The sequence below is a fragment of the Mirounga leonina genome, unplaced genomic scaffold, assembly GCF_011800145.1.
Source record: "Mirounga leonina isolate KUSES-001 unplaced genomic scaffold, KU_Mleo_1.0 Mir_127, whole genome shotgun sequence".
Lineage (NCBI taxonomy): Eukaryota > Metazoa > Chordata > Mammalia > Carnivora > Phocidae > Mirounga > Mirounga leonina.
In genome coordinates this window covers 13,567,236-13,585,368 of record NW_023270316.1, presented here as the reverse complement: position 1 = coordinate 13,585,368, position 18,133 = coordinate 13,567,236, and the positions used below count along the sequence as shown (strand labels likewise).

Genomic DNA, 18,133 nt, shown 5'->3' with positions numbered 1-18,133 from the left:
CCCCACGGGGTCACAGGTGTCTCCCCAGAGATCTTTGTCACTACTAGGCAAGAAACATGACTCCTAGCGTGTCCAAGGCAGAGGTGGCCCTAGAGACCCTGTTGTTCAGTATTTCTCGAGTGTTTCCACTGAGGCATCCTTAAAGCAGAGGAGAGAGGAATTGGTCTCCTGAGGCTGAGAACGACTAACAGAAGAAGGTTTCTTATTTATCTGAAGACTCTAAATGGTACCTTCTACTCCATTGTGTATGTCTTCTCTAATATAAAAAATTCAAAATTACTGACCCCTGAAGTTACTTGACTTTCCCTTTCATCCCAACCCTTTTTAGTAAAATTGATGCTTTCATAAGCTACACTCTATGTTTGCCTTCGGCTGTGGGGCTACTCACACCTGAGTCAGACAACCATTGCTTGGTCCAGTGTCTCCTTTTCATGGTTGGGTAAGCAGAATCCTAGAGAGGGACTGTGACTCGCCCCAAATCTCCTGCCCCCTCCCCAGCCCCACCCCGTGACTGTGAAGAAACTAACTCAGCGCTTCTAACTGCCAGTTCTACCCACTTGCTGACAATTAGGCAATTAAGCTACTCCCCAGGGTAGTCAAGTGTCTTTCAGAGAGCCTTTACTTCTTATACTTTGCCACTTTGGAACAAGAAGTGCTGATGGCCCTTTCCTTCTAGAAACTGCCTGTGATCTAGTGAGCTAAATGTGTTTTCGGCAGGGGATGAGGTGAGTGAGCTAGTTACCTATGAAGTGTCTGCAGTCTACCCGGGGACTTGTGTATTCAAGCACTGCATCGTCTCCCTGACTCTTGGTAACCAAAATGCTTCTCCCTCTGAAGGAGACCATTGGAAAAGCCTAAAGCATTGGCCTAAGACATATGAGTGAACCCTTAAAACTGCTGGCTTGGGGACAAGATCTTCATCTTCAGTGTTCTCTGAAAACAGAGCAACTACCATTTGAGAAGCTGGATGAATCTCAGAACGCCTGTTAGCAGCAGAGTTGATGGGGAGTTAGTTAAAGCAACCAGCACCGTGAAGAAGTTGTAGCCAAGCTTAATAGATATTTTCTGCTGCTGAGTCATTCTTACTGGAAAAAGTAGTGCAGACAGGATCATCTCTGCCAAGTGCTTGCAGAGGTTATCAACGTGGCCTCAACCAAAATTTCCACCATCAATGTTGCAATTTCCTGCCCTGGGTCAATGAGGAACCTAGGGATGAGATGCCTTCTACTGGGGCTCTGCTTCAGGTCCTCCAGATTCCTTCATAGATGGTGTATCTCTTGGGTCTCGGCAACAACAGAGTATAGATGGGGCAATGGAAGTTCAAGTTCGGTGGTTTGCTCAAGGGCAAACTGCATCTCTTGACTCTTAGCAGTTGTGGATTTAAGTTGTGGATTTACATTTCTCATTTATACAAGCTTTTGTTAAATCCTAAGAAAGTCATGTTGATTATATTTCAATCAGCAAAACATCATTTACGTCTGCACATAGAGTTCTATTATAGTCATAAAAATTATTTCGTATTTCACTGCCAGTTAAAAAGAGACTTCATTAGCAAAATAACGCTTTACATGTAAAAGCACTGTTAATATGGACAAGTTGCTTTTTCATACACACTGTTAATGACAAAAAATTGGGGGGGGGGTTACTGGGATATACAGAGTATAAGTAGGTAGCCATGTGATCATTTGCATACCAGAAAAGGTATTGTTCAGACTCTCTTTTTTCCTTTCTCTCATTTTATCTTGTCAGAGTTGGTTTGACTCAAAGCTACTGGTTCTCTTAGAGAAGGAGGTCAGACCAGTTTGAGGAATAAGCAGCTTTAGAAGAGCAATTGAAGTAGGCACATGGGAACACAGGTGATAAAATCGTTTTGGAAAATAATGAACAAGTAACTTGAGAGCTTGTCGTGAGGGTGGTATCACAGGTTATGCCAGGTTATTAATTTTCCAACTCAGCAGTATGCCTCTTAAAAAACACTTAAAGGAAAATGGATACGTTTCTGAGAGAAATGCAGTTGGTAGAGGAGATTAAGGAACCCAGTGAAGTCCACAGGTCATTAGACCCGGGAAAGCAAAAGTATGTACATTTAAATAAGAATTGCGTCTTTGGGAAGATATGCAAAATAGGTAGTTGAGAGAGCAGCCTTTTGTATATTAAAGTAGACATCTAAAGATTTCATGGTTCATCTACAGAATACCAAAGCAGCCCCTCTCTGTTTGTTGTTTGTTTGTTTGTTTGTTTCCCTCACACCGCCTCTTAGGGAGATGACCACGTCCCAAGGGAGCCGAACCCCTGGTGTAGGCGGTGACCATCAGGCTTTGCTCTTTGCTCCTCCTTTCACAGGAATTCGGGGACAGCACCAGCCCCTCAGTTTCCCCTTCCAGAAAATGGGAAGCACGTTGGCCCCCTCAGAAGTTGCTCGTGACCAGGAGCAGCGCAGCCCATGACTTATTTTTCCCTTTCCCCCCAGTTTCCCTGTTGCACTCCTCGGAGTGGCGGCCCGCTGTTGCCATGGTAACGGCACTGGGTGCCGTTGCTTAGAAATAACGTCACCTGGTGGCAGTGGGGAGGCAGAGCCGGGGTGGTGATCAGCCAGGGAGGAGTGCCCCATCTGCTGGGGAGGGGGCCGGGGAGGGGTGCGGAGGAAGGAAGGGGCCGGAGCTGGATCTGACAGACCGCGCGCTTGCGGTGCTACCTGCCTCCAGGGATTGGCGTCCTGTTACCTAAGGATGCTCGCCTGGGTTACATCAGAGCGCCTTACGTTTTTATAGAACATGCACTTTGTTGCCGGGGTTGTCCTATCTATTTATTTATTTATTTATTTCTCAGAGCTCCAGGTTTTAAGTGCAGTAAATATTGGTTGTTGATTTCAATTCTAGCAGTTAGTTCAATTTCTTGAAAGATTAAGAGGAATCGTTGACTCAGACTCATTTCTGTAGCCTGCTTTATCCTTGGGGCTTGAGTCATTCCTTGTCCACAGCGATTTTAAAAACTATGGCAGGAAATTGTTGTTTTGTTTTTTTTTAACTTCTAGGGTGAATGAAATGACATTAAAATAAAAATCCTTTTTTAATACATGGACCGCTCCCTCATCCTGATTTTCTGGGTTCCACTTTTCTGCTTAAGTCCCACAGTGTTTTGTAGAGAAATTTTTATTTTGTTAAATATTAATGAAATACCATGGCCTTGGCATGTCTGACCCTGGTGGTTATCTTTTTATAGTGTTCAAACAAACCAGTAGCATTCTGCTTCCTTCTGGGGTCTTCTGAATCTTTGGAATGTCCAATCCACATACCCCATATCTGGTTCCATGCCAGAATAACCGTGCTCTGCAAAGTTAGTGGGGTGGGGTTGGATGTGAAAAGAAGTTGCAGAACTAGAAGGTTCTTCCCATCAGAACCTCTCTGGGATGTATTCAACCAGTGGGTTACACATCTCAGGGAGAAGGGGACCAGGCTATGGCCACTGTCTCAGGGGACGAGGGCAGAGGAAGATTTGCTCTCTCTGCTCTGCCTTCAGAGATATGTTCAACCCCCGGAGTACACTGTGTTGAGGGTCCATGTGGCTCAAAAATTGGGCCTTCACTTGCTACACAACTCCAGGGCCAGGGATGGCACCACTTGGAGCCCAGACTTACCAAGGAACATGTTCACATGCACTTTCAGCAAACTTTTCTGCTGACAGCCTTCAGGAGCCAGTATTGCTCCCACTCAGAAAGTTTGAGACCCTCCTTTAGGTCTGAGACTCTAGCAGCTCCCACTACCACACCCATGGAGACTGGGCTGGGGGTGTTGGTGAGTTCTTGGTGCACAGTAGCATTCTATGTGCTGTTCTAGTAGAAAAGAAAACGTTAAGAAGTATTAAACCTCTGGAGTGCTAAGACCCTAGATCTGTGTCCTTTTTTTGCAGGCTAGCGCTTAAGTATTCAACACCTGCTCCATCCTGGTGCTGAGTGCAAAACCCTGTCACTTCTCCGTCCTACCTGGGTGCCCCCTCAGATGTGGACTCTGGGGCAGGAACACAATGGACTCTCCAAATCCTCCCCCATACACCTGCTCCTGTTAGATCTCACAGTTCAAACAGCTTGCTAACAAATCTAGGCCAAACCCAGCAGAGCTGATAAGATTTCCAGAAGAGTGCCTAAAAATACATCTCTCCTTAAGTCAGCCTTGCCGATCACTGTACAATCACAGACCTTTAAGGCCTTAAAATTTGTTGCACCCCCCCTCCAGTTTAAAGCTAAGAAATTGGAGTCCCAGAGAGCTGACATAATAACAAGAACAACAGTGGTTGAGGAATCTTTCAAATCACATCATGAGGATGGAACAAAACATACCATAAAGACAGACACAAACTATGAGCTGTGTAGTGTACTCATTCATTTATTTGTCCCTTCATCCGCACACTCATTCAGCAAATATTTACTGAGTGCTTACTATGTCTTAAAGTTTCTGTGTTGCGCTAGCTGTCGGGGATACACGCAGACCTGCCCTCACAGATGTTACATTCTGGTTGGGGGAGAAATTGAAAAGATAAGTACATATGTGAGTATCTAATAACGATAAGGACTTTGGAGGGAAATAAAGCAGGGTGAGCTGGAGTGAGGAGGTAGGACTGAAACCATATTACATCAGGAAAGTCCCCCCCCCCCCCCCCCCCCCCCCCCCCCGCCCAGGCTGACATCTGAGCCATATGACTATCTGGGAGAGGCACATTCTCAGCAGAGGGAACAGTGAAGTCAGAGCCCTGGGGCAGGCCAATGTTTGCTGCTCACGGACCAGCCCCAGGCAAGGAAGAGTGGCTTAGGGGGAATGGACAAGGAAGCAGAAGGTCAGGGAAGGTGGGCTGCTCATGAAGGTCAGCATGGGCTCTTGGCTCCTGGCTTTTACACCCAGGGGGTGGGGAGCTATTGGGATTCCCCCAAGCAGAGAAATGACATGATCTGATCACCTTGGCAGAGGATCTCCCAGAATAATGTGTTGATACGGGACTGCAGCGGGGCCTGGGGGAGAAGTGGAGGAGACTTGTCAGGAGCCTGTCACGTTAATGCAGATGATGGTGGTTTAGAGGAAGGAGGCCGCTGTGTGGGTGGTGAGCAGGGGCTAGATTCGCGATCTGTTGGAAAGGCAGAGCCAGAGGATCAGATAATGGATCAGATGAGGGCTGTCAGAGAGAGGCAGGAAGGGGAAGGAAGAGGAAACAGAGACAAGAGACGAAAAAAGGGCACAACTCTGGGGAGTCGTCACTGTCTGGTGGGCTTAGAGCCATAAACTGGGGGAGAGAGTGGCAAAACAGAGCCCTGTGGATTTTGCAACCAAACTGCCTGTGCTCGAGCCTGTTCCCCGCTCCCTCCGCATTCACCAGCCTCTGCTAGCCTCCGCCTCCTCCAGCTAACCCTGGCCACCAGGCATAAACTCTTTGATCTCTCGGCTTTAGTACCTTTCATCTCAAAAACATGCTGGCAAAAGGTCCTCAACACAAGTTTGTTTGAAGCCAGTACCTGGGTCTTATCTCACCACTAAAGACGTCCCAGGAATCTGTCAGTCCGCTCTAAGCACCTGCCTTTTTCTGCCCATTGAGATGTGAGCACTTCTCACAACTCCTTCTCGGCGGCTGCTCAGGCTCAGGGAAGCCGCTAGCTCTGCTCTCATTTGCAGAGCTCGTGCGAACTGATCCAGTCCCTCTTGGTAGGGGATACTCGCCGTTCCCGCTTCGGATGTCACTCACACCCACCCCCAAGACACTTTACACACCTAGATGCTTTATGATGCACACTCAGAGAGCAGGTACAGTTTCCACAAGGAGAGAAGAACAGCCCTGTCCCCCAGGTCCTCAACTCCAGTCACCTCCATGGGTACTCTTGATAGAACTCAAGCCTTCTTGTTGCTTTAAATTGTCCTGTCCCCACGGCCTTGACTTTTGAAATTGACAGTGTCCCTTCTCTGCCCCAGCTCTCAAATGCCAAGGGCTGATGGAGAAAGGGATGAAACCATACTTTCATTTTCAGAACAAGCGCATGCTCTTGCACCGGGGTCTTGCCTCCTGGGCCACTTGACATTCTCTGGCTTGATCTCGTGTTTTCTGCTGCTGCCCGCAAGGGCCACCCGAAGCTCCAAGAGCTCTCTGTAAGCCCCAGCCCCACACCTGCCTGTCCAGGCAGGTAGGACATCTACCAGACTCAGAGGGCGGGGGCCGTGAGACAAAAGCTGCCCCATTTCATTTTCCTGCTCTGCAGCTGAAAACCAGGCTGTCTCCTTCACCTCCCACCTTCTTTCAGCCCCGCGTCTGAGAAATGAGCATCTTCTTTCTCGAGGGCCCTCCGCTAGAGCTGGTGGTCTCTTCCCTCCTCGTCCTTTGGGCCAACTCCTGCTCTCTGGCCCACAGCTCCATCCTGCCATTTCCCCACGCTCCTGTTGTGTTTCCCTGCTTCCACTCAGGAAAGAAAGGGGAGGCTGGTTGGCAGCGAGATGGAAGAAGCAAGCTCTCTCCCACTCTCCCGGGGGCTGCACTTAGTGCATTCTGTGAGCCAAGCGCAGGTTCACAAAGGGTCACCTCCCCGGGAGCGCACAGGTAATCAGTGCCCATCAGACTGCAAAGAAAAGAGAGTTCCAAACTTCCCCTGTTGCTAATGGTGTTCTTGCAGCACCAAATACTCCAAAGAGCTCCAGGCACTGAGCATCCATTTCCCAGTGGTCCTCCCCTCTCCCCCTGCAGCTGGGAACTAGGGAAACTGCCACCTGGAAAGTCAGCCATGACATCCTCGTTATGACATCTGTCCACGTGCCCGTGGTCTCCTCGTGGCAGTGGACCCTTCTGGCTACAACCTCCATCTTGGAGCTCTGAAACTCTCTCCAGCGCCCTTGACAGTGCAATATTCAGAGGATCTTTTGTCCCTCATTATTCTTCTTCTATGGTTTCGCTTGCTCCTCTCCTTTCTGTCACCTCTAAGTAACTGAACGGACTGTCCTTGACTCACTCAAGCCTTTCTCATGTCTTCCCTGGATGGATACACAGATGTTGATACAGACATAAATCTCTCTACCTCTCTCTTCAACCTGAATGCCCCTATTTCCAATTAGCTTCCACTTCCTGACATCCTTCCTCCTGGGCAGAGCATCAGTGTCCACACAGATCCAAATTTTGAAGTCCTCTTTGACTAATCTCTTCCCTGCTCTCTTCATTCCTGAAAATGATCGGTTTCTAATGAATTTACCCCAACCACACCCCCTTCCTTTTCCTTCTCACTACTGCAATATAATTTTCCACCTCGATTATGCCTTTTCTCTGGACCATTGCTATGATCTCTAACCAAGGCTAACCGCCTGTGAGACCTTCTCATTCTGATGCATCCTGGGTGAATCTAGAGAGAGAGCTTCCTTCAGCTGAGGTCTTGTCTAGATCCCTCTGATGCTCCCCAGTATCTACCATACTAATGATCCTGATAGTTTATACCTGAGTCTACTTAGTCAGATTTATGCAGGCTATGACCTTACGACACTATTCTCCCTGTAAATTTAAGGAAACATTTCTTCAGAAATTAAAGGGGACAGTTTTCCCCCATTGTCCACATGACTAGGGAGCATCTCTAAAATGTCATGGGCAGGAGTAAAGCATGTTGGCATCTTACAGGGTCCGTGACTCCCTCAGAGCGAAGAACCGGCCTGTAGCTCACGACTTTTGAGTGTCCTGCTGGACATTCACAGAGATAAAAATCCTGTTCATAGTGATCTGGGTCAAGATCTTAACTGTGCTTTTTTCCACAAAGTATTTTTTTAATTTAATTTTTTATTTTTTAGACAGTTTTAATATAACTGAATTTTTAAAGAAGGCAACAACTGTGTAAGTTGCGACAAGATTTCTTTATCTTGTTAGGAACTGTAACAGGAATTGTTTGACATTTTGAACAGCCACATCACTTGTCATACCTCTGTTAGTCTGCATTTGTGCCGGTCACTCTCAAAATCATGGTACATGCATGCAGGGGTGAGCGTCTGACCACCTCATTCTGTCTTCTAACATACGTGTACCTAAGCACTGAAATTTCAAAATACGCGTTATTTGTTTTATTAAACATTCACTTCCTTTGACATCTTAGTTATATTTCCGTGTGGTGGTATATTGCTCTTTACAACATGTGAGCTTGTTGGCTCTATGATTTGTTATTTTCATTTGGTGATCATTGAAGTTATGTTACAAAACTTTTGTCCAGAAAGGGAGGATTGGCATTTGTAAGGCGTATAGACAGATAAGACAGCCGTTCGGCTGGTGATATTGGAGAGAGAAAAGGAAAAAGGTCAGCTGAAAAGCAGTCCTGTCCACGGGGGCTGTGGCCGGGGAAGGAAATGGAAGTTCTGACAAAGACTTCTCTGGGAATTCAGGGGCTAGATTGCAGCCTGCAGCTCAATAATCATTTTTTCTGACTGCAGCCACTGGGTCCTGGACATCCAGGAAACTGGTAAGTGCGGTCAGTCTTAAATGGTATCTAATACAATTGCTTTTATTCTCATAAGAGCGTCTCCTAACTGAATTATAAATGTTTAGATAGAAAACACAGACACAGTGAAAAAACATAATTTGAATACAAATATGTGTTGAATATATTATATCCTGGCTGTCATTTCAGGAGTATATTTAGAAATTTCTCCTCTTCTAATTAGAGATGGGATTTCTTTCTCTGCCCATTCCTGGAAACTGCAGTGAAAATGGACTGGAAATTTTCTTGTGTTAAAACGAGACCTGGATTTTATGAACCTTTCACTTGCATTTTAAGATAACAGGAGAAAATTTTTAGATGGGAATTTCTCCTTTTATTACTGTTGTCTTGAACATTGGCTTATCAGACCCGCCATTGTGACCTTGGGTGGCCAGTGTCTTGATTTCTTCAAGGAAATGCATTTGAAAGTGTGTTCCGAAGAAAAAGTACCATGTGAGATGGAGGCATCATTGTTAGCCTTGGTTCTTTCTCTGCTTGGAATGCATATGTGTTTGGAATTAGTCTTAGAAGAGCATCCATCAAAAGTTTGTCTAACTAATACTCTGGGAAGGACTTCCTAGAGTGTACCAACTTCATAGCAAGGACCTTTCTACTTCCTATTATTTATTTATTTATTTATTTATTTTTAAGATTTTATTTATTTATTTGAGAGAGAGAACGAGAGACAGAGAGCATGAGAGGGAGGAAGGTCAGAGGGAGAAGCAGACTCCCTGCCAAGCAGGGAGCCCGATGTGGGACCCGATCCCGGGACTCCAGGATCATGACCTGAGCCGAAGGCAGTCGCTTAACCAGCTGAGCCACCCAGGCGCCCGACCTTTCTACTTCCTATTATTTAGATTTCATTTGCTTTATAGAAATTTATAACTTTTAGTGAGTGGAAGTTATTTCCATCTGTCACGTGTGTGTGTATGTGTGTGGTTGTGTGTGTATGCATGTCGTGTGGGTTGTGTGTGTCTGTGTGTGATTGTGTGTATATGCACATAGATGTTAGGCATATGGGTGCCACAGCTAATGTTGATAAGGGATAGATACTGTATAGAGAGCACTTACACTATTTAATCTATACTGGTTGCAGTACATATATTTATGGCTTTTGTGCTTTCAACCCCTTGATTCCAAACAGGAAGCTGGAACTCGGAGAGCTCAGGTGACATCACACAGCTAATCAGGCTAGAAGAGCACCTAGAGCCCCACATAGAAAAATTGATTCTTACCCCTAAACCGTGCAGAAGTCTCAGAATGCCATTTCATGTATATTTTCAGTAAATTAAAAAGAAGCCCATTTCAAGGTTCTATAAAGAAACATCTTTTTAAGGACAGCCTACTCTTCTTCAAAAAGTCAATGAGGTCCTTTTCTACTTTTGCAGTAGGGCCTCTCAAGTTCCCGTATTTTTATTGGTCCATCAGGCTTCTTGTGGGAAGGCCCCAGTGAGGGACCTCTTCTTGGAGGTGGCTGTGATTACAGGGCAGGATTACACCCTCTCCTGGAGGTCAAGTGGCTCTCAGCCCAGCCCTCCAGCTGGCAGCTTCTCCCGTCCGTCCCCCGCCCAGGCGTCTGCATCTGATAGGTGCGGGAAGCGGCCAGTCGTTGATCAGGGAAGAGAGCCCACTGAGAGCTATTTTAAATCAAGCTCCAGAAATAGAAGTGGGGATGCTCAAACGTCAAGCCGCTCGCAGGAAGGAAAAATCATGCTTTAAACATATATTCGGAGAATTTTAAACATTAAAAAGAGGAAAACCGAAGATGCTCAAAATTAGAGATTAGGAAATTCAAGGAGACCTAGTTTCTTTATGGTAATGAGATTTATGGAAAATAAAATTAAAGACATCCCATAAATTACTTAATGGGTAATGAGTTCTTGACTGTCTGACTCAGAAATCGGTTTGTTTTGCAAGGACCCTTTGATGAGCTCGCTAGGAGGCCAATGTCTGGCAGAGAGCTAAATGCCATCGGTGACCGAAAGTGAACTGTTTTCCTTAAGGCAGTCTTAAATTTTGATCAATCTCAGCCTCGAGATTGGGCATGATTGATGTTTTCCCCTTCAAGAATGTACAAACTAGCTCCAAAGCATCAGCAAAGTGAGGACACCCGGGGTCCCCGGCCCAGGCTTGTCTGGGAGCTGAGGGGTGTGGAATGAAGGGAGGTCGCCTCGCTTGAGCACGGGCTGGGCTCTGCAGACGGGCCTGCTGCACCCTCCTGCAGCTGTAAACAGACGTGAGCAGCCCATTCTTTCATGCAGTCCAAAGCCACAACTTTCTGCAAATTGAACACCTAGAGGAGTTTTAAATGTATTTTGAAAAATGAAGTGTCATGTAAGTCAAGACTGTAAAAATAGCTTGCGATTATTTTGTAGAGTTAGCAGCAAGTCCTTTGGTATTTCGGGAAATACTACAGAACTTCGTTTCTTTATCCTTGAACTTCAATCTTGCTTTTCCTTTGAAGATGGGTCCTGAGGTGAACCTCGATATTCGTTATATCCAGGCGCTACAAAGCAGCCCCTCTGTAAAGAGCTCCAGCAGGAAGGGGCTGAGCGCTGAGCTGCTAAGACCTGCTTCATCCTGAACAAAACCTACAGGCTCGAAGTTAATTTATTCTTGTAATTTTCATAGAATGACGTCTTGTCTGGGACAGATCTCTCAGGTGTCTTTTGTTTAGTTGAGTTGTGCTTTGATCCATCAGAAACACAGCCACTGGGAGAAGCCCCCAGCCAGCCCTCCTGCAATTATTTCTTTTGTTTTTGTTTTTGTTTTACGATTTTATTTATTTGAGAGGAAGAGAACACAAGCAGGAGGGGCAGAGGGAGAGGGAGAAGCAGACTCCCCTCTGAGCAGAGAGCCCGATGGAGGACTAGATCCCAGGACCCCGGGATCATGACCAGAGCTGAAGGCAGACGCTTAACCGACTGAGCCACCCAGCCAGCCCTCCTGCAATTATTTCTGTGGGAATCCATGACCCCGAGATCCTGTGATCAACTCAGGGCTGACATCCTTATTCCCTTGGTACAAACAGGGGGACTAGCGAGAAATGCCTACTACAGCAGTTCTCAGACTGGAGCAGGCTTCAGAGTCACCCTGGGAGGGCTTGTTAAAACACAGCTTGCTGGACCCCACCCCCGGATTTTCTGAGTCAGTGCTTCTGGGCGGGGCCTGAGAATCTGCATCCTAACCAGCTCCCAGGAGTCGCTGCTGTGCTTGCCCAGGTATTACCCTTTGCAAATCGCAGGGCTAATGATGCTGGGTTTTGAAGATCAAATAATTTCCCCCTGGGGCAGATCCTCACGCTCACCCCTGACCTTCTTGGCAAGAAACAGGGTAAGCCAATGACACGTGCTCGCATTTCCCTTCCAGGATGGTACTGACATTCCCTATTTAGAACCTTATTCCCTTCGTTTTGACTTTGGTCCGTATTACAGTGCAGATGTTCGTTGGAGGGGGATCAGGAGTTTGTTTGACAAACATTTGTTGAGCATATTTTTCACACCAAGCACTGAACTGAGTTCTGAGGACTTGAAACTAATGGGGAAGGTCTATTACATATACAGGGCAAAACCTGGAGGAACTTACACCGGGAGCAGGTGGTTGGATAACTCAGTAGTTAAGTTGTTGAGAATTAGGGGGTCATACTTAAAAACGATCACCAGGTACTGTCAGAAAAGTGGGCTAGAGAGAGGTCATCAGAGGGGGCAATGGGGGTCCTGGGAGCAGGATTTCAAGATGCAGGGACACTGAGGGCTGGCCACATCAGTGCTCAGCCCCCAAGGCCACGGGCATCTCCTCCTCCCCGAGGGGCTCAGAAAGCCACGAGGGGGAGAGAACACGAGACTGCCGAATGCCCGAAGAGGACAAGGAAAGGAACACCAGTGAAGAAAGCAGGCCAGAGAAATCACTGGGAAGAACTACTTCTGAGTTCTGCCTGGGTTCTGCGCCGGAAGGAGCTAATTGGGATAGCATTGATTGGGACGTTGGAAATAAAACTGAAGCACGAGTCAAAAAGAACTGAGAAAAATGGCTGCACGAGCAGAGCCTTGGGAGAAACATAAAACAGAAGGAACTGGAAAATCACGTAAGCAGGAGACCCTGGTTCCCAGTACAGCCCAGAAACGTCTGGGAAAGGTAAAAGGGAGGACCAATGGCATATAAGCAGGACCAATGGCAGCATACGTGGGACTTTGTTGAGAATGAGAAAAAGGTGTCCTCTCCACTCAGACACATCTTCCCAGGGGCCCCTCTGGGCAGATGAACTAGAAAATGCTGCTCTCTCCTCCCTACACACCCAGAGCACTGGGGAATGGCCTCCGCCTCTGTGTTTCCAACAAGCCCTCAAACCAAGGAGGCTCCCGAGCAATGCTTCCCGAATACTTGGGCTACGCATCACATCCAGGGTGACTGCCAGGGGCCCCAGAGTGTTTGATTCACTTCTGGGTTAGTAGCAACTGAAGGAAGAAAGCAGGCGTCAGTCAGGCTTTTGTGAGAACACTGTGGGATTTTTACTTGGGGAAACTTCTCTGTGGGTTCCCTTCGGGTGCAAAATCAATCAGTCTGAGAACTGAGGGACGCTGCAGATAAGTGGCCCCTAGGACCCCGTTCTTTTGGCCCCTTTGATCTTGAAGGCCCTGTCCTGCTTTCGGCATCTGTGGATCTGCAAGAGGCCGTTGATGCAGAATCCTGAAAGAGGATTTAGTCAATAAGTATTTATAGAGTAGCCTCTCCTTTCATTGCCTGGCATTGGGACAGCATGTCACTGTATACAAAGTATTTTCTGTTTCCTCCATCCTCTGTCCTTCATGGCAGCAACCATGACATGTAGGTAGGAACCGTTACCCACATTTTACAGATAAGGAAATTGGATCTCAGAGAAATCGACTTACTCAAGGTCACATGAAGGAACCTTGGCCAAATGAGGGCTAAAAGCTGGCTCATAGGACGGGGTACTTTTCCACCATTCCACGACATTCTGTTTTGGCTGAGAGAAAAAAAATGCAAACCTCTGAAGACATTGCCATCAATAGAAATCTAATGGCAGCTCCATACAGCTCTGAATTTTGGAGGGGCTAATGAGAAGCAAGTGAGTTTAATTTTCATAGTAATATTTAATCCAGTTAGTTAAAATATTAGCAACTCACTGTGTAGTAAAATATGAGACAAGATTAACGAGATATTTTCACATTATTTTCTGTATGAAGTATTTGAAATCAGTGTGAATTTCACACATAAAACACAGCTCAGGAGCTGAATTCATTGGAAATTCTTGATCTGGATTTAGAGCTCATAAAATGTACAACTAAAAAGTGGATTTATGTACTTGAGTCAGTCCAAGCACACTTGAAAGTTTTCCAATAACTAAATTGAGGATCAATGTTTAAGTTAAAGTTACATTAATTAAGAATAAATAGAAATTTAAAATTAAGTTCCTCGGTGACACTAGCCGCCATTTCAAGTGCTCGGAAGCCACATGTAACCAGTGGCATCCTTCCCGGAGAGCAAAGCCCTAACATGTCACTCCTCCTCCCGGGAATCTATAGTCTGGTAGATCCAATATGTGTTTTGGTCTATGTGTTAGCAGAGTTTAGTCTCCTCCTTTGATAACAGTGTCAAAAGTTGGTTTCCTCCATCCTTACCCATCATTAGCCATCTCCTTTGGTGGCCTTCCTTAACCTCCTTCAAATCTGCTCTCTCTTCCTTATTCCCACAAGTGCCCGCTTGTACCCATTCCAGGAGGTGGAGGTTGTGATGGCCTAAGGGAGGCAGTTTCTTTGATAAGAGTAGCTCTGTAACTTTTAGGATAGAAACAGAACAAGCTGGAAGAAAGAGGGGACTCGTGAGAAGATAGCAATGTATTGAGGTACAATATGATGTACTTCTGCTTCCTTCTGGAACATCATTGACTTACATAGGACTCTGGCCATCTGAAAGCTTGGCTCATCTGCTTTTTTTTTTTTTTTTTTTTAAAGATTTTATTTATTTATTTGAGAGAGAGCAAGAATGAGAGAGAGCACATGAGAGGGGGGAGGGTCAGAGGGAGAAGCAGACTCCCCGCCGAGCAGGGAGCCCGACGCGGGATTCGATCCCGGGACTCCAGGATCATGACCTGAGCCGAAGGCAGTCGCTTAACCAACTGAGCCACCCAGGCGCCCTTGGCTCATCTGCTTTTAAAAGCAAGTTCGTCTCCCTAAAGTCTGACCAGCTAGATTCTGGTTGGATTTTCATAGTAACTAGAAATGGCAATCTGTTTCTCCCAGGAAAATAATGATTTCTTGCCCAAAAGTATAAGCAAATGGGTACCCCAATCACCGGACTGGGCTGAGAGCATTGTTCCTGCGTGGGTTTTAGGAATACTTGAGTAATTACTCATTTACCGTCTGTGCATAAATACATGTTTGCCTGTTTCTTTTCCTGCACGTGAAGCCATGGCCAAGGTGGTGCTGCCTTGGAGGATGAGCTTCTCCTGCATCTTTTTTGTCCTGTAATCCCATCAGACCCTGGTCCATAGGGCTCAGGGACTCTATGAAATATTGTGTAAATCTAAACTGGATGCGACCAACCTATCATTTGCAACCTCATTATTAGTGTCTTGGCTCCACTGGGTACACAGGCAGGAATGTTTTCTTGTCCCTTGTTTCCCTCATCCTTTGTTCTCCACCGGGGTTAGAGATGGGGGTTGAGGTAATGAGGATGCAGGTCCAGGCTGGTCTGCGAAACCTGACCCAGAGTAAATTTGGTTATTAAACTCATCTTCTTGAACTGCCTAGTTAAGCGAGCTGATGTTAGCTGCTGGGAAGACAGTGCTGCCAAACAGACAAGCAGGAGCCTGCCTGTCCCCTCAAATATTTTATAGTCGGAGTTAGGTATGTTCTCTCAAGGTGGCCGGATTCCTTACATGCACATACAATTATTACTCATTCAAACACTTCTACTAACAAGTAAAAGAAGTACTGGGATGAAGTAGCATTTCCTCCTAGTCCCAAGAGGTGTCCTGCTGAATAAATGTTCCATGATCAGATAAGCTTGAGAGACACCATTGTTTCTCTTCCCCTATTAGAGACTCACTCAAGAGCAGACAAAAACAAAACAAAACAAAACAAAACCCTATGGCAAGGAAGCCTGTTCGGCCTGGTTTACCTGGAGTTAACGAAACTTAGCTACCATGAGACCTACTTTTTCAGGGAACATTTGTGAGCCGTGCAAAAATTATTAGTGTCTGAACTTATTTGTACATGCTGATTTTAAATAATCGACTTCCAGTTTCCATTAAGTTCTTATTTAAAATTTTTTTAGAAGGACGTCAAGGCTAGGCATGCGGTGGATGTGGCTTGTAGCACATACAATCTGTGAAAATGATCAGCGTCTGATATTCAGTCCTTTATTCATCCTGGACCCAGCAATGGGAAATTTCTAATATTTTAATGACTCCATAATCCTTGAAAACATTAAAAGCAACGAAATATGATGATTTTGGAAATCTGAATTTACTAATTTATTTTTGTTGTAGGTATGTGATTTAACTCCGGCATTCCCCGGAATGGGGCAGACCGCGACTCCATTAAAACCTAAACCGAACTAAACTAAAACTAACTTGCATTCATCCCTTGAGTCAGTGAGGCGGTCATCAGTGAAATCGGTCAGTAAATATTTTTTGAGGACCTAATGGCCATGAACTAAGGCACCAGGGACACAGAAATGGCAAATACAAATAGTCCTTACCCTCCGAGCGCTTACAGCGTAGAGGGAATTCTAACATGAAGCAGATAGGAACAGTAGAGAGGAAACCTAAGAGACCTAAAAATAAATATTAGGAAGCTTCTACCTATCCATTTCTAAGTTCAAATCTCTGTGAACTGGAAAGGATGCAAAGAATAAGAGGCTCATGCTTCATCCAAAATGCCAATACCCTTATTGTATAGGAGAGACACAACCCGAATGATTGTTGATAGCATTTCCAACAGTAAAATCAATGGCCTAAATGTGAAATTAATCGGAAGCCACGGTTCTAATACACTGTTTTGGCGATGAGGCACATTAGATGGGATTGTTTTGGAATGCCTAATTATTGTGTCTGCCACACTCATGTGTTTGAGTCATTCCTAACTTTTGGACTGCTGCCTAGATCATTTCTGCAATCCGGTTGCAGTTGTGTATTCTCTCTCTCTCTCTCTCTCTAATGCATAACTTTCCTCACTAGCCTCTAAGCTCGAAGCTCGAAACTGCACTTCCGCAAATTCTAGTTAAGAGCTGAAACAGTTTGTCAGAGCGTTGATTCCAGCGAGTTTGGGTGTAAGTTGATGTTTTCTTTGTGTCCTGCAGGTTCATGATTTCAAAGTGCCTGTGCGAAGTTACTTTTGCTGGAAACTGCAGCCTGGGCTCTTGTGGTGTTCAAATCTTTCTTCCGTCAAATACACGTTACCCTGACCTTACAGTGGATGAAGATACCTCAATGGTCTGACTTTGCCAATTGCTCAGTTTCAGCATTTAGGAAGGCTGGGAGGAAAGAGAAATCCTGCCAAGATCTGAGCAATTTGGTGACTTATTTTCCAGCACCATCAATAGCTGTGAGCGTCAACTGAATATTCTCCCAAGGAGTGCCATGATCTTGAAGTCACTTTATTAAAAACGGTTGTGTCTGCAGATCGGTCAAGAGACTCGGACGTTTACAGCCAGAGATGACACTGAGCGTGCTTCTGCTGTGGCCTGCAGTCTTCATGGGGGGCATATTGATTGATGAGTGACTGCCTGCCGATAAATCCTCTCCTCACTGCTTCCTGGATTGGACTTCACTAGGCAATCTATCACTTACCTTCACACGCACATGTGGGGTTTTTCACAACAGTAGTTTCAGAATCACTGGGACCTGGATTGATTTCATCATTTGACGGAAACGAACAGAATCCCCGGCGCCTGAGCACCATGGCCTTGAACGTGGCCCCCGTCAGAGACACAAAATGGCTGACATTAGAGGTCTGCAGGCAGTTCCAGAGGGGTACCTGCTCCCGCTCCGATGAGGAGTGCAAATTTGCTCACCCCCCCAAGAGCTGCCAGGTGGAGAATGGAAGAGTCATTGCCTGCTTTGATTCCCTCAAGGTAAGGGGATGCGTTTCCCGTGTCACGTCTGGGTTTCCCAATGGAAGGTTTTCTGTGGTACTTGTAGAGGAGTTCCAGTCGTTTCTAGGTCCTGTTTTCTTGTTTGTGGTGACTACTGGGATATTTTCACCCACTTTTTTTTTATATCAGGCATACATAAATTTTTCACAGATCCATGTTTAAATTAAAAATACATGACGATGTATTTTGGGTCTGGCATGACATTCATGTACCCAAGAGTTTTAAATCAAAGTCTGGCTTGTGACAACTGAAGATAAATATTTTATTAACATTTGATCTTCTGGAGGTTATATAAAGGTGAAGAAATTGAATGTGTCACTTTTATGTGCCAGTTACTCTGCTTCTCCTCTCGAAGAATTTTCTACTCTTGTGGCTTTCTTTCTTGACCAAGGGTTTCCTAAAATACTTCTTAATAGGTTTTTCATTCTCTCTGACAATTTGTCATGGCTAACAGAAATTATTGAGTACACACTCAATACTCCTGAGAACCCACTGTGTGTAAGTTAACCGATCACAGAAGACATGAATGTGATTCAAGATGGC

At 45.6% G+C, this 18,133-nt stretch overlaps 1 protein-coding gene across 5 annotated transcripts in view; it reads left to right on the top strand.

Annotated features, from left to right (window-relative positions):
* MBNL2 (muscleblind like splicing regulator 2) overlaps positions 1-18,133 on the top strand; it is a 156,056-nt gene that overhangs the window by 30,775 nt on the left and 107,148 nt on the right. For 4 of the 5 annotated variants that reach the window (XM_035003163.1, XM_035003159.1, XM_035003161.1 and 1 more), the window contains exon 2: positions 16,796-17,569. In XM_035003163.1, the coding sequence (XP_034859054.1) occupies positions 17,396-17,569 (174 nt within the window). In that variant the 5' untranslated portion in view covers positions 16,796-17,395. Of the gene's footprint in view, positions 1-15,983; positions 16,113-16,795; positions 17,570-18,133 lie in introns of all 5 variants that reach the window. The other variant, XM_035003160.1, reaches the window with a different exon arrangement.